At 46.2% G+C, this 15,047-nt stretch overlaps 1 protein-coding gene across 1 annotated transcript in view; it reads left to right on the top strand.

Annotated features, from left to right (window-relative positions):
• Window positions 1–2,726: 2,726 nt before the first annotated feature.
• Window positions 2,727–15,047, top strand: part of ccdc33 (coiled-coil domain containing 33) — a gene marked incomplete at both ends in the record, with an annotated part of 174,978 nt that continues 162,657 nt past the window's right edge. Inside the window, 3 exons of the mRNA XM_084335198.1 lie at window positions 2,727–3,000; window positions 3,499–4,004; window positions 4,673–4,834. Of these exons, the coding sequence (XP_084191324.1) occupies window positions 2,727–3,000; window positions 3,499–4,004; window positions 4,673–4,834 (942 nt within the window). The remainder of the gene's footprint in view (window positions 3,001–3,498; window positions 4,005–4,672; window positions 4,835–15,047) is intronic.

The raw sequence follows: 15,047 nt of genomic DNA on the forward strand, positions 1-15,047 counted from the left end.
TATTTGTAAAAAGCTCATTAATATGGTAATAACCTTCCTAAAATGTGCAATAATAGCCTCCCTTCCAAATTTTTTTACCCACTGTACTGAAAAAGAATACTACTTTACATTAGGGATGTGCCGATCCCACTTCTTCAGTCCTGATACCCATTCGTTACTTTTAATGAACAGTAAAGACTTGGACCATAATGTTGTGGTCAGACAAATATTATTGAGATAATAAAATGTTCAAAGTTAACGTGTCAATTCTCCAATACCGATGTAGTACTACTGATACTATTTTAGCCTGGTATCAGACCGATATACCATACCAGTATCGCTACAGTATATCGGTGCATTCCTACTCTACATCTCTACCGCTAACACAAAAAGGCATGCATTACTTCTGTGTTTGTTTTGCTAATCATTTCCTATCTTTGTTTTGATTGGGTTGACCCTTAAACCCCAATCAAAGGGTACTTACTACAGTGTCTTCTTATTCTTACAGACCAACTCCTCCTCCTGAGGCACAAAGGTTGTCCATTTGGGAAAGACAGATGCCCCTCCTAATGACTTTCATATCCGCCATCATCACTCAAGCTCTCTGGGGGACCACTGTCACCATGGGGTTTGTGTCCAATTGACAAAGTAACCAGAAATCCATCTTCTGTGGACATTGTGGCATCGTTTCAGAATCAACTTTTGATCAGTTGATATCATTTATTTCCCATTGTTTATAAGAGAGAGGGGGGTGAATTGAGAAATAAAATTAATATATTTAAAAACAGATACTTTAGCAATCAGGATTTGTTGCACCATTTCACAATTTAACCGATCCAGTACAGTGATGTTAATTCAGTCAGGAAAACTTTATTGCGGAATGTTAATGTCAGGAGTGTAATTTTTCCAACTTCAGATGTATAATTTGATTTGTAAATGTTGTCCATGTTTTAGGTCACCCTCTCTGAGCACATGTGCCAACTCAGCGTGTAGAGGGGGCGTGGCCCTCTGTTCGCTGGAGAGGACCAGTGTGTGATCGGTTGCTATGGGAGATTAACATTGACTAATCTGTGCGGGTGATAAATACATGGTCACAGTTGCGCCTGTAGACACTAACATTAACTAAATTGTAGCAAACTAGTCTCATTCTCTAATCTCAGTCTGATAATCGTGTACAACTGCTGACAATTTACCGACTGAGGAAGCATTCGGACTGTAAAAAGTGAGAGGGACAAAAACAAGATTTTGAAAAGTGAGGGGGGCGGACATGTCCCTACTAGTCCCTAGTGGACATTTCGCCCCTGACCCTGAGAGATCAATTATATTATATAATCAAAAGAATGCTACTGAACAACACGATTTTGATTGTACTGCATCTTTACAGGAAACGTTTAAGAAAAGGGAGAGAGAAATGTAACAGAATAACGCTCCCCATTTCTATGAAAGCCATGTCATGGCCTGCTGGATTAGGTTGTATAGAGGCATCGTGTACGAAATGCATGCCTTTGAAGTTGGGCTTGATCTTTTTCTGTTCTGGCTGCGACAATGGAGCCTTCACTATGCCGGGCACAGGTGAGTCCCAAGGGAAGCACGATCTTTTTGGCTGTTTGATTACCACAGTATGGGTGTACTATTAGCTATGTATGCTAATTGTAAATCGGGCATTAACTAGGCTATGATTTTTTTGTGTGCAATTATATAGTGTCGATCCGATCTGCAACTAGTTGCGACATATAAAATATATATATAAAATCTCTGTAAAAACTATTATCTGGTCGAAAACCGCAAACAGTTGCTCATAATCACGTTTCAAAACGTTTGCATTCCAATTAAGCTACGACCAGAATTGGTGTACAGTGCAGCAGCACCACGAGGTAGGCGTGGAAGACTTATTATTAGGGATACACTGTTGGCCAGAGACTACAGTACAGTATTTCGAAAAGCACAATTTGTGTGACCAGATTTTGAAAGCCAACATAGTCTTATCTAATTACTCCTGCAGGCACATGGCATCATCAAGCAAATATTGACTAAGCATAGTTTACAAAGAATTACAGTGACACTTTTTAATCACCCTACCTTCTCCGCTTAGATCAAGCAGTCTCCTCTTGCTAGTTGTCTCTTGATTCTATGTGGTCGCTGTGCCATGCATGAACATCTTGGAAGTGAGGTCAATAATTATAAACACAAAACATCTCATGAGCCTCGTGCAATATCTGGTTGGGACTTTGAACAGCCTCTATCTTCATATTCTGGCCATAGCATCATAAAAACTGCTGCTGCATGCAGATTGAGAAAACAGAGTTGTGAAACTCAGTGGTCTCAGGAATGTGGCCACATCTGGGACAGAATTTTTGTATGAAAGGTGCTATACAAATAAAGTTTATTATTATATTATTATTATAATTATCTGGCTTGGAAAAATGTGCGATACCTTCAAACATGAAGGTATGTGCCCTCAATTGCACATTAGTGTTAGGGCTCTGTGTTCACAACTTTTATCTTAAGCCAGTCAGTGAAGTTCTGTGTCATGTTGACATTTCATGGTAAACAGGGATTGAACTTTTATCTTAAGCCAGTCAGTGAAGTTCTGTGTCATGTTGACATTTCATGGTAAACGGGGATTGGCCCTGTGGTTGCCCCAGCAACAGAACAAACTCAGTAGACAGCAAATCTAACCTGTGACAACCACACAAGTCGTCAACCCTCTCTGACGCATCTTTTAAAGTGTAGCTTTTTCTATCGCCATGATGCAGTGGAGCCGTCTGAAGGTAGAGGAGAAGGAGTTCGAGTTTGAGTTTGAGGTGGTGAGCGTGCAGTTCAACCAGCGGGGACGCTACGCTCTGAGCCTCACCGTGGAGAACCCGCTGCTCCACAGCTCCGGAGAAGGTGTGCAGCTTAGGCTCTGTGGTGGAGACGTCCTCAACACCAACACCGGATGCACCGGAGCCGTCACACAGACCAGCCTGGACGAGGTCTGCACCTGCACCCACAATAGATTTGTCTTCATTTTACCCAAAGGTACAGTGGATGACATCATTTCTGTCATAGACACAGTGCGGTGGTGTGGTGGTTTCAACTGTTGCCTCCCAGCGAGAACGTCCCGGGTTCGAAACAGCAGGAGGCCCATCTGTGTGGAGTCTGCATGTCCCACAACAAAAGACATGCATGCTAGGTACATACTGTACTCCTGCTGTGGCCCTTGGCCAAGGTGGCATTTACAACTGGAGTTGGTCCCCGGGCGCCTCACTGTGGCTGCCCACCGCTCCCCAAGTAGTTAGGATGGGTCAAACGCAGAGGTTTCACCACAGAGATAATAAAGTACAACTCATAAACGTAAATATTCTTAAATGTGCACCCGGTAAGAATTAGGATTGTTTAGGATGAGGACTGTGTAGACTCAGCCCCGTTCAATTATGTGAAAGAAGCCTATAATTCAATGGTTGAGTCTACACAGTATGATTGACTTGTAGTTGCAATTTAATTCGATTGCATTTTTGTCACGTTCCTTTCTTACAGGCTTTTGTAAGAACGATAAGAACCATGATGTCCGCTTAAAGGTTGAGGCTCTTCGCACGGGAGATTTCAAGAGCAGGGGCGGCTCCAAGGCCGGCGAAGGGTTCTTTGCCATCTACCCACGCACCAACGCCCCGCGCATCAACCTGTACGTGGACCAGGGCGAGGAGCTCTACCGGTACAGTGGAGTCATGGCTCTGCTGAGGGTGCACAACGACTACCTGTCCATGCACTGTGGCCGGCTGGTGTACGTTGTGTCTTTCCGCGAGGCCAGGCCCTTCCTCGAGGACGTCAGCAGTCTCTCTCACGCGCCCCGACTTTCAGAGGGCGACCGGGACGTGACCTCCGAGGGAGAGGCTCCAGCAGGATCCGCCACTCTTCAAGGGTCTACTGCGATCCTAGAGGCGTTACCACTTAAGGGCGGTGTCGTGGTTTTTCAGCAACATCACATGACGAGAAGCCCTGAACCGAACTCCGTTCCATCCGTACAGTCCCAGCAATTGGAGCAGGTATGAATGATGACGAATCTGAAAACAAGATGTCATCAGATTACACTGTCTGAAGCTGTTCCATTGACGATAGTAGTTAACTGTGACGTTTTCTAGGATGATTTAGGTACATTTTCTTGTTCAAACTTGTTGGCAGTAAGTGTTTGTGGGTGGGAAGCCGGTGGGGTGCGAGTCCTGGTCATTGCAATAGCGACTCCTACTGGTCAGTAAGAAGCAGCTGGTGACGCCACATTTATCAGAGGAGGTATGTGGTAGTCTACACCCTCCTCAGACCAACAGTATAGGGCAGCACAACAACTAGGACCGTGACGCACACGGGGAATTGGCATAATGAGTAAATTGGGGAGAAAATAGGAGGAAAATAAATAAATGTATTGGCAGTAGCACTGCAATAAAAGTAATTTTTTCAACAGAACAGATTCAAGAAGAGTCACTTAATGACATCACACATTGTTGCAGTACTTTGCCTTCTAGCTTTGGGAGAGAGTTATCATGTTCACAAACACTGATTGAGCTGCTAAAGGTCATAGAAATAAGATTTGTGTTTGAGGGTGGATTTTACCATCATTGTCTATTGATCCTGTATTTGCTGAATATGGTAGATCCATGGTAGATGGTAGATCCATCATATCCATCCAAGAACTGTCAATTACTTTTCTCGTCTCTAGCTACCTGCTGCTGACACTAAGGTAGACCTGTTCCGCGAGAGCCTCGTGTCCGAGCTGCAGGCTGGAGGAACCGCGAGTACAGACCTGAGTCCTGGCCCAGATAAACACCTGCCTCTTGAGATTTCACCTGCCCAAACTCCAGAGCCCTTTCCATACAAGCAAGTGAGTGCATTTTCCTCTGACTGCTATTTTATGGAAAGTAAATTTAGTCTTAAGATAAGATAAGATAAGATAAGATAAGTTATTATTTTATTGATCCCCATGGGAAAATTCAGGCATCTTAACAGGGGGGGGTGGGTTACCAAAAGACCAAGACAAATGCCGCGTTCACGTTACGTGGGAAGAAGCGGAAGAACCAGCTTCCGACTGGGAAAAACCATTCACGTCAGCCTCCTAGTGGTAATTCCTACTAGGACATATGGGATTTTTTTATAGACCCCGATATCTCCCACTTCGCGTCACGAATTGCGGAAGTATGGATGTGGGCGTTTCATCGAGTCAATGCGTGAAGGCTTCCTAGTTGTCGCAACGAGATGTCCTCTGGTTCTTCCGCTTCTTCCCACGTAACGTGAACGCGGCAAAAGACCAAGACATTTATGATTCTGATTCTGATAATATACGTTTAATGTAATCTGACTATATATACTATGAGTAAAAGTAAACAGTATACACAGTTTTGCTATATGAACCATTGAAGTTTGAACTCTTACCGTATTCCACACTTTTGTTTGTTCAAATTGAGTATTGCTATGTAAAAATGAAGGCCTGGGTCTTATGACACATTTCTGCCCCCCCCCCCCCCCCCCCCCCCTCCTCTCCAGCTCAGTCTACTACTCTGGCTCAGTTATTATCAATGATCCATGTCACTCAATTAGAACATAATTGGATTTGTGTGTTTGTGGTGAAAACTACAACAGCTGACAGGACTGTTATATACTGTAGTTAGAGGCCTAAACAAATAAAGCTGTTCATTCAAGCATGGATGATAAACACAGTTTGTATTACGTATTGGAGAATTAAAACGAATACATTTTCAGGTACATGCAAGACACCAAATAATACCTTGAGTCCACATACAATACGTTTTTGTTTTAATGTGAGTTTATGTTGAACAACATAAAACAGAATTATGAATGTCGTTCTGTAGCTTTAATGTAACTCCTTTAGTGAGATTCAATATTGCCAGGAAATGTTGTTCAGTAACATTTTTCAATAATATAATGGAGCTTAGTAATCCAGTATTGTGGGAGACCGGCTTTCAAATAGCTGTTTTGACATCAAAGGCTGATTGGATCTTTTGAAATGACCGCTGGAGAAAAGAAAAATCTATTTCAGTCATGGGCGGGGGGGGGGGGGGGGTAGTTTCTTTAGTGATTTACCCCCTGTTATTGTGGTAGGCTGCAGCGTGAAAGATTTATTTGGTCCAGTCATGAGTACTGAGAGTGGGACGTTATAACTAAGGAGCCTGTGACATGTACAAAGCACCCTGATGGTTATTAAAGCAGCAATGATCATCTCACCGCGGACGCACCGCTCTACGCCACTCAGCCTGTCGCGTTCACGCTACAATTACCTGACAAGCGCTCTGGATTTACAGCGGGAAGACAGACGCAGTAGCGTCTTGAGCTATAAAATAGATTCCCTCTGAGAAATAATAACATAACCATTTGGTTGACTTGATATTATTATAACCCGGATGACATCTTCACTTGCAGAACGTACCGGACGCACAAATACGTTTAGGAATTGGAACTTCCTTTCTCTGCTTCGTCTGTTTTTATTTCAAACAACTGCTTTCCTTCTCGGTGAAATGTTCTCGAGGTACAAGGTTTCATGACCTTAGCTGTTATCAGGGGTGTAACAACAATTCACATACAGTACCATTTACATACTGTAGTGTACAGTGTATTGGCATTTCTAACTGTGTCAACTGAGTCCTGTCATTCTCTTCCCTACGTCTTATCCCTAGTTAAAGCTTAAGTATTTACTAAATCAAGATTTTGTCACTACTAAATAAAAATGGGTTGCACCACCAAAAAATTAAAGCAGAAACACATTATTATCTAGGATATCTATTTCATGGAGCAACTCGTTAGCAATTAACTTCCTTGTTTACATTTTGCTTTGCTTGCTGATTGGCTATAAAGTTCTTACTCTCACATTATGTGACCATCTCTTTCTAGTAAAAACTTGCACATTACTAAGTATTTACTAGCTAAGATATTGCATAAGTTGGCGTGGTGTGAAATTAGTAAACAACTAGTTTGAAACTAGCTACTGTAGTAACAACTAAGGGTTTAGTAAAGACTAAATCCTTGAATTTAGTAATGACTTACGCCAAACTACTGCAAGCCAATCCAGCAGGACTGTCAAGCCAATCAGCAAGCAAAGCAGTAAGAACTCATGGGTATGTATACATATTTAGTAGTTATTAAGCTCTATGTAATAACTAGTAATAATAACTAGTATGAGTTTAGTAATGACTAAAATAACTAGGGATATTTTGCACAAGTAAGACGTGGTGCAACCAACTCTCGTTTTTTCTTTTTCAAGTGGTGGTATGGTATGACTACTGCTATTAGCATAATGTTTGAATGAATGAATGAATGAAAACTTTATTAACAGATTGCAGAATGGGTACAGTACAGTACAGCTCAATACATACAATTGTTAAGGGGATGCAGACCAGAGAAAGACTTTCGTCTTGTTTACATCAGGGTCCCCCATTTTCAATTCATCGTAACATATATGACATACATGACATACAGATAGACAGTACTGCTCCATCTATACATTTATGACATACCAGATTTGCAATTACAGTACTGTTTGTGATCCAAAATGAGTCCAGAAAGAAAAGAGTATATACATTAGGCGTGGAAACTGTACATTGGATTGGGTAGGTGGGGGTGGGGGGGGACTGTACATTGGAGGTGGGTGGGGGGGGGGGGGGGGGGGGGGGGTGGTTAGGAGTGGGGGGGGGGGGGGGGGTTGGGTAGGAGGGGTGGGTGGGGGACACTGTACAACTGTACAAACAACACTGTACATTGGATTATTGACAAGACCATACTTGGTAATTTACTGTACATTGGAGGGGGTTGTGTTCGGACATTTACAGGGGCCAGTTTCGAGTTGCAGTCTCCCTTAGGTGTTTTTTGAGAGTGTTTTTGAAAGTGGGTAGTGATTCACATTCCTTTACAGCTTTGGGTAGGGCGTTCCACATTGATGTGGCATAATTGCGAAGCGTGTTTAGTCCCTTGTTTGAGCCGAATCTGGGTTTAACATGATTTGTGGAGCTCCCTCTGGTGTTGTGATCGTGGTATTCACTGACCTTGGGGAAGTATTTTGTCATGTACATGGGTACCTTGGTCGTGTAGTGTATCTTGTAGACCAGGCCCATTGCAAGTTGCTGTACTCTGTCGTCTACTCTAAGCCATCCTAGGTTGTCAAAGTGGGCAGGGGTGAGGTGGGTTCTAGGAGTAAGGTCAAGCAGTAGTCTGACCAGTTTGTTTTGAGATGTTTGTAATTTTGTTTTTAGCGCCTTTGAGGTGCTTTGGTACCATGAGGTGCAAGCATAGTCGTTTAACTTGTGGTATGGTATGGCTACTTGTCAGGATGGAGGTAGGTGAGTTCCAATTGTTGTAGGCAATCACAGAGACGGAGATGGTATACTCTTGTGAACAGGTTCGACTTTAATAGTAAAGAACACAAAGAGTAATACTAGGATACTATGCCGAGGGGCAAAGGTAAGAGGGAATAAGATAATGGAGCTTAGTGGTGGTCCAGAGCTGGAACCGCCCGCGTTATCTCCGAACGCCTATAGTGAAGACCTGACGAATAACAAGCAGAAGGAAGGAATGTTAAATAAACACCAAATACCAACATTCCACACACACCCCCGTGACAGCCAATCAGAAGCCAACCCCTAAGTGACAGCACTAAATGACAGGGAAAACAAGTGACAGTAGTTAGGTGACAGATGACAGAAATGGTGGGTGGTTCCCGACCGTAGTCAGTAACCAGAACGTAACAGTACCCTCCCCCGACGAACGGCACCAGACGTTCACCTGGGGGCCTTGGGATTCAGCCACCGGAAATCAACGATCAGGCTGGGATCTAAAATGTCCCTTTGAGGCACCCAAGAACGCTCTTCTATCCCGTACCCCTCCCAATCCACCAAGAACTGAAACCCCCTACCCCTCCGCCTACAACCCTGTATCCTCCGCACCGTGTAAATGGGTTGACCACCAATAAACCGAGGCGGAGGAACCGTAGGCAGTGGCGGGGCCAAGGGCGATGAGAGGAATGGCTTCAACAGGGACACATGAAACGTCGGATGAACCCTCATAGAGCTCGGAAGCCGTAGCCTGTAAGCCACAGGATTCACCTGACGCACCACTTTAAAGGGGCCTATAAAGCGATGAGCCAGCTTCCTGGATTCCACCCGGAGAGGGAGATCCCGGGTGGAAAGCCAAACCCGCTGCCCAGGACGGTAAACCGGAGCCGGACGACGCTTGCGGTTAGCCTGCCGCTGGGTACTAACCGAAACCTTCTGCAGCGCCGCCCGGACCCGCTTCCACGTCCTGCGGCAGCGAGCCACATGTGCCTGGGCCGAGGGCACCTCCGCCTCCTGCTCCTGCTCGGGAAACAGAGGAGGTTGAAAACCATACTGACACTGAAAGGGAGACATACCGGTAGAGGAGGAGAGGAGGGTATTATGCGCGTACTCAGCCCAGGCCAACCTCCTACTCCACTTTGCCGGGCAACCGGCAACATAACACCTCAAGACCCCCTCCAGGTCCTGGTTGACACGCTTCGTCTGCCCGTTCGACTGCGGATGAAACCCAGACGAAAGGCTGACGGAGGTGCCGAGACCAGCGGCAAACGCCTTCCAGAACCTGGAGGCGAACTGAGGACCCCGGTCCGACACGATATCGTGGACCCGAAAGACATGCTGTATCACCAGATCAGCAGTCTCTCAGGCCGATGGAAGCTTGGGGAGAGGAACAAAGTGAGCCGCCTTAGAGAACCGGTCCACCACTACCAAAATGGCGGTGAACCCGTCCGAAAGGCGGAGGCCAGAAATAAAGTCCAGGGATATGTGCGACCAGGGCCGTTTAGGAATAGGAAGTGGCCGGAGGAGACCTGCTGGTGCACGGCGAGAGGTCTTACTGCGCGCGCACACCGGGCAGGCCGCCACAAAGGAATGCGTATCCCCCTCCACTGTCGGCCACCAGAACCTCCTACGGATAAATTCCAGGGTCCTGGTGGCCCCAGGGTGGCTGGTGAGGGATGAGGCATGTGCCCACTGCAGCAAATGTGAGCGTGCCGCCTTGGGTACATACGACCGCCCCGGAGGGCCCCCACCAGGACCGCGTCAGCGCCGACCTTACCACCTTATCTATGCCCCAAGACACGGGTACCAAAATCAAGGCCGGTGGAATAATGGGATGGGGCTGCTCCTCCCGACCAGGAAGATCAAACTGGCGCGATAACGCGTCGGGTATGATATTCTTGGAACCGGGCCTATCATCATCATCATTAGGTGGCTTCTTCGTTCCGAAGGTTGCCTATCACTCTCCAACCCATTCTGTCCCCACTGCGTGTAGCTTTATGCCAAGCAAGCAGTGCAAAAATTTACCGTAGTGGCATGCAGTAATGCGCCTTTCATTTTCGCGGAAATAGGCTGTCTATTGCCATTCTCTTTGACAAACTCTAACCTTAACCAGCTCCTTAACAGCGCCTAAACTTAACCGTTCTAACCTTAACCAACTCCGAAACAATGCCTAACCTTAACCTTAACCATAGAAATTATATTGCCATTCTCTTTGACAAACTCTAACCTTAACCAGCTCCTTAACAGCGCCTAAACTTAACCGTTCTAACCTTAACCAACTCCGAAACAATGCCTAACCTTAATCGGCGAAAGAATACACGTTAAAAAAAAATCACGTTAAAAAATATTTTCGATGGGATTCGAACTCGCCAGCAAACAAGCCATAGGATCCACAGCCATGTGTCTTAGCCAATTGAGCTATTTGTTGGATACTGAATAAGGGGCGGTGACTTATATATATTGAGCTCCGCTCGTGTCGCATGCGCGGGCACCTCGCGCGAGCACGCCGGCGCACGCACGCACCTGAGCGAGCACGCCGCCGCCGGTGCACGCACGGTAGCATTTGTCTGAAAAGAAGGGCGCTTTACCGCACTAGCGTGCGGTGACGAATGCGGAAGCATTTTTGCACTGCTTGCTTGGCATTAACGTACAGGCGTCCCCACTTCTTCTCTCCAACTCCGTGACTCCGCCTCTCACTCCGCTCCAATCACAGACGTCGTCTACCCAGCCTCTTCTTGGTCTTCCACTTCCTCTCTTTCCATCCACCTTCCACATCACCACCTTCTTGAACATCTCCCCGCTGGATCCTCTCAGAACATGCCCGCACAACTCCATCTTTCTCTTTTTCAACCTCTCCAGCAGCTGTCCTCCTTGCATATCCGCTCTTCTCAGTACCTCCTCATTCTTGATCTTATCCTTCTATGTTATCTGCAGCATCTTCCTCAGTGTCCACATTTCAAAAGAGTCTATCATCCTCTTTGCCTCTTCATTCAGCGTCCATGCTTCTGCTCCATATGAAAAGACTGACATAACATACGTTTCCAAAATCCTGGTCTTCGTTTTCCAACGTATGTTTCTTCTCAATAATTCTTTATGGTTCCAGAATGCGCCCTTTGCAATTCCGGTTCTTCTCTTAATGTCCATGTTAGCTCTTCCACCTTCACTGATCCAGCTTCCAAGGTACATGTACTCCTTCACTTGTTCAAGTTTTTCTCCATCCACCTGTATATATTATATATATATATATATATATATATATATATATATATATATATATATATATACCTATATAGGAGATGGTAAATCGAAATCTTGTGAAGAATAACGCCCACCTGGCCTGGCGAGCGTTAAGGCGTTTAGCCCCTTGGATGTAAGCCAAGTTCTTATGATTGGTCCAAACAATGAAAGGATGTGTCGCCCCCTCCAACCAATGTCTCCATTCCTCCAGTGCCAACTTGATAGCCAATAACTCCCGATTACCCACATCGTAGTTACGCTCGGCTGGTGACAGACAGCGAGAAAAAAAAGCACACAGGTGCACTTTCCCATCCTTTAAGCATCTCTGAGAGAGCACCCCCCCCCCCCACCGCGATGTCAGAGGCATCCACCTCCACAATGAACGGAACCTCTGCATCGTGGCGGATCAATACAGGAGCGGAGGTAAACCGACGTTTGAGGTCGCAGAAGGCCGACTCTTCAAAGCCAGGGAGAGAGGACTTAGTGAGAGCTGTTAACGGATTGGCTAAGGCGCTAAAGTTGCGAATAAAGCGCCTGTAAAAATTTGCAAAGCCCAAAAACTGTTGTAACCCCTTGAGCGACGAAGGCCGTGGCCAGTTCAAGACTGCACTCACCTTGGCCGAATCCATGCGCAGATCACCCTTCGTCAATACAAAGCCCAGGAAGGAAACGGTATCAGTGTGAAACACACACTTCTCAGCCTTAGCGAATAGTTGATGCTTGAGGAGACGGTCTAGCACCTCTCGAACGTGCAGTTGGTGTTGCACCATATCGCGAGAAAAAATTAGGATATCATCTAGGTAAACAAACACAGACACCCCAATCAAATCTCGCAGCACGTCGTTAACCAGGGCTTGGAAGACTGCCGGAGCATTAGCCAAACCAAAGGGCATGACCAAATACTCATAGTGACCATTAGGCGTATTAAATGCAGTCTTCCACTCGTCTCCTTCTCTAATCCTGACCAGATTGTATGCATTACATAAGTCAAGTTTAGAAAAGACCTGCGCCCCCTGTAAGCACTCAAAGGCAGTGTCCATGAGAGGTAAAGGATATCGGTTCTTGATGGAAACGTCATTCAATCCCCTATAATCAATGCACGGACGCTGATCCCCATCTTTCTTATCAACAAAGAAGAAGCCAGCGCCGGCAGGGGATGTGGAAGGACGTATGTGCCCCGCAAGCAATGCCTCCTCAATGTAGGTGTTCATGGCCAAGGTCTCGGGGCGTGAGAGAGAGAACATTCGCCCGTGAGGCGGGGAGGTACCGGGTAGGAGATTAATGGGACAGTCGTATGATCTATGAGGCGGTAGTGCTTTAGCACGCATCTTGCTAAAAACGTCCACTAGGTCCCAATAGATCTCAGGAACCCCTATCAAATCGGGATTAGAGAGTAGAACAGAATCTGCGACGCTCCCCACCATCCTGGAGAGAGAAGAAGGAGACAAAAGAGAAGAGGGGGGGAGGACAAGGGAATGGACAAACTCTCGCCGACGACCGACTTCACGTCGACCTCCGTTGAGAGCTTGCCCGTGCTCCAATTAATATGACGTATACATGAAGACAACCAGGGATGACCCAACACCATAACAGAATAGGGGGAGACAATGACAAATAATTGAACCCACTCCCACCCCCCACCCGCCACCCGGATGTGTATAGGAACAGTGCGCTGAGTGACGCTCCCACTGCCCAGGGGCTGACCGTCCAGCTGCCTCCCGAGCCACGATCCGAAATTCGATGGCGTAATCTGAGACCGTGCGGAGACCCTGCCGGCAGGCGAGAAGCCGCCCACCGGCCTCGAAGATCGAGAGTACTCGGGAAGTATCGAATACTCTTCTCAACTCCCCGGTAAAGGCGTCCACACTGTCGCAGATTCACGCCCCGCTCTCCAATTCGGCCGTAGCCCAGGAGAGTGCTCGACCGGTGAGGAGGGTGATAATATATGCGACCTGTGATCTGGAAGAGGGAAATGAACGTGGCTGCAGCTGGAAAACAAGTGAGCACTGGGTGATGAACTCTCTGCATCCCTCCGGTGCTCCCGCGTAGCGGCCTGGTGGGGGTAGCCGTGGCTCCTGGGTCTGCTCCTGGTGCCCAAAAGCTCCCCGACTTTCCTCTGTGTTGAACGCCGCCTCTCCTGCCGCCGTCTCTCCCACCGTCGTCCTTACCCCAGCCACCTCGACTTGTGCCTGCTGGGCTGTGAGTAGTGCCGAATGTGCCGTCTCCTGCGACGCGCTGACGATCCCGCCCAGCCGAACCAACTCGGCGCTGACCAGCTGCTGGTGTCCCTCCATGCGCTCCTGTGCACTCTTCTGTGCCTGGAGCATCTCCATGATCGCCTCCATGGAACTCTGATGGTCAGGTCTTCTGTCAGGATGGAGGTAGGTGAGTTCCAATTGTTGTAGGCAATCACAGAGACGGAGATGGTATACTCTTGAACAGGTTCGACTTTAATAGTAAAGAACACAAAGAGTAATACTAGGATACTATACCGAGGGGCAAAGGTAAGAGGGAATAAGATAATGGAGCTTAATGGTGGTCCAGAGCTGGAACCACCCGCGTTATCTCCGAACGCCTATAGTGAAGACCTGACGAATAACAAGCAGAAGGAAGGAATGTTAAATAGACACAAAATACCAACATTCCACACACACCCCCGTGACAGCCAATCAGAAGCCAACCCCTAAGTGACAGCACTAAATGAAAACAAGTGACAGTAGTCAGGTGACAGATGACAGAAATGGTATGGCTACTGCTATTAGCATAATGTTTAACTGGTGGTATGGTATGGCTACTGCTATTAGCATAATGTTTAACTGGTGGTATGGTATGGCTACTGCTATTATGGTAGAAAAGGGTAACCACTGCGCTCAGACAGGTGCGTAGTCCAATATTAATTATGCAAAAAAGGGAGGTAGGGACCGCACTCTGAATATCGTTGGTTTTTATTTTCAAAGGACACAAAACGTTTTCGGCCATCCGGCCTTCATCAGTGTGTAAATGACAACTGTGACAAACATAACTTAAGTAGGCTGTACTTGACACCAGGTGGGAACAATCGGCAATCAGTTAACAGTTAACAGGCTAGGTTGACGTCATGATTGGTAGCAGGGCTAGATTGACAAGTAGAATACATAATATCACAATATCACAATATCACATAAATGTGTATGATGGTAATATATGAAAACACCAAATTGATACATATTACAATATTTACAGACCTGTATGGAAATAAAAATAAAAAAAGGCAGTACATTGGAGTGCATCAGGTTGTTAAACAGTGTACTAGTTTTTCTCTCTCATACAGTAGATAACTTAGGGTAGCATCTATAGGAATGGAGCCAAAATTGGACTCTTCATTCATCCCAGATGGAATACATCGATTTGAGCCGATGTCAATACAATATATAATTTAATTTACAACTCTGTATGGAACAAAAAACAGTACATTGGGGGTATCAGGTTGTAAGACTGTTCATTAATCAGTGTACTAGTTTTTTGTTTATACAGTAGATAACT

This window comes from Notolepis coatsorum, assembly GCF_963971535.1.
Source record: "Notolepis coatsorum genome assembly, chromosome: 18".
Lineage (NCBI taxonomy): Eukaryota > Metazoa > Chordata > Actinopteri > Aulopiformes > Paralepididae > Notolepis > Notolepis coatsorum.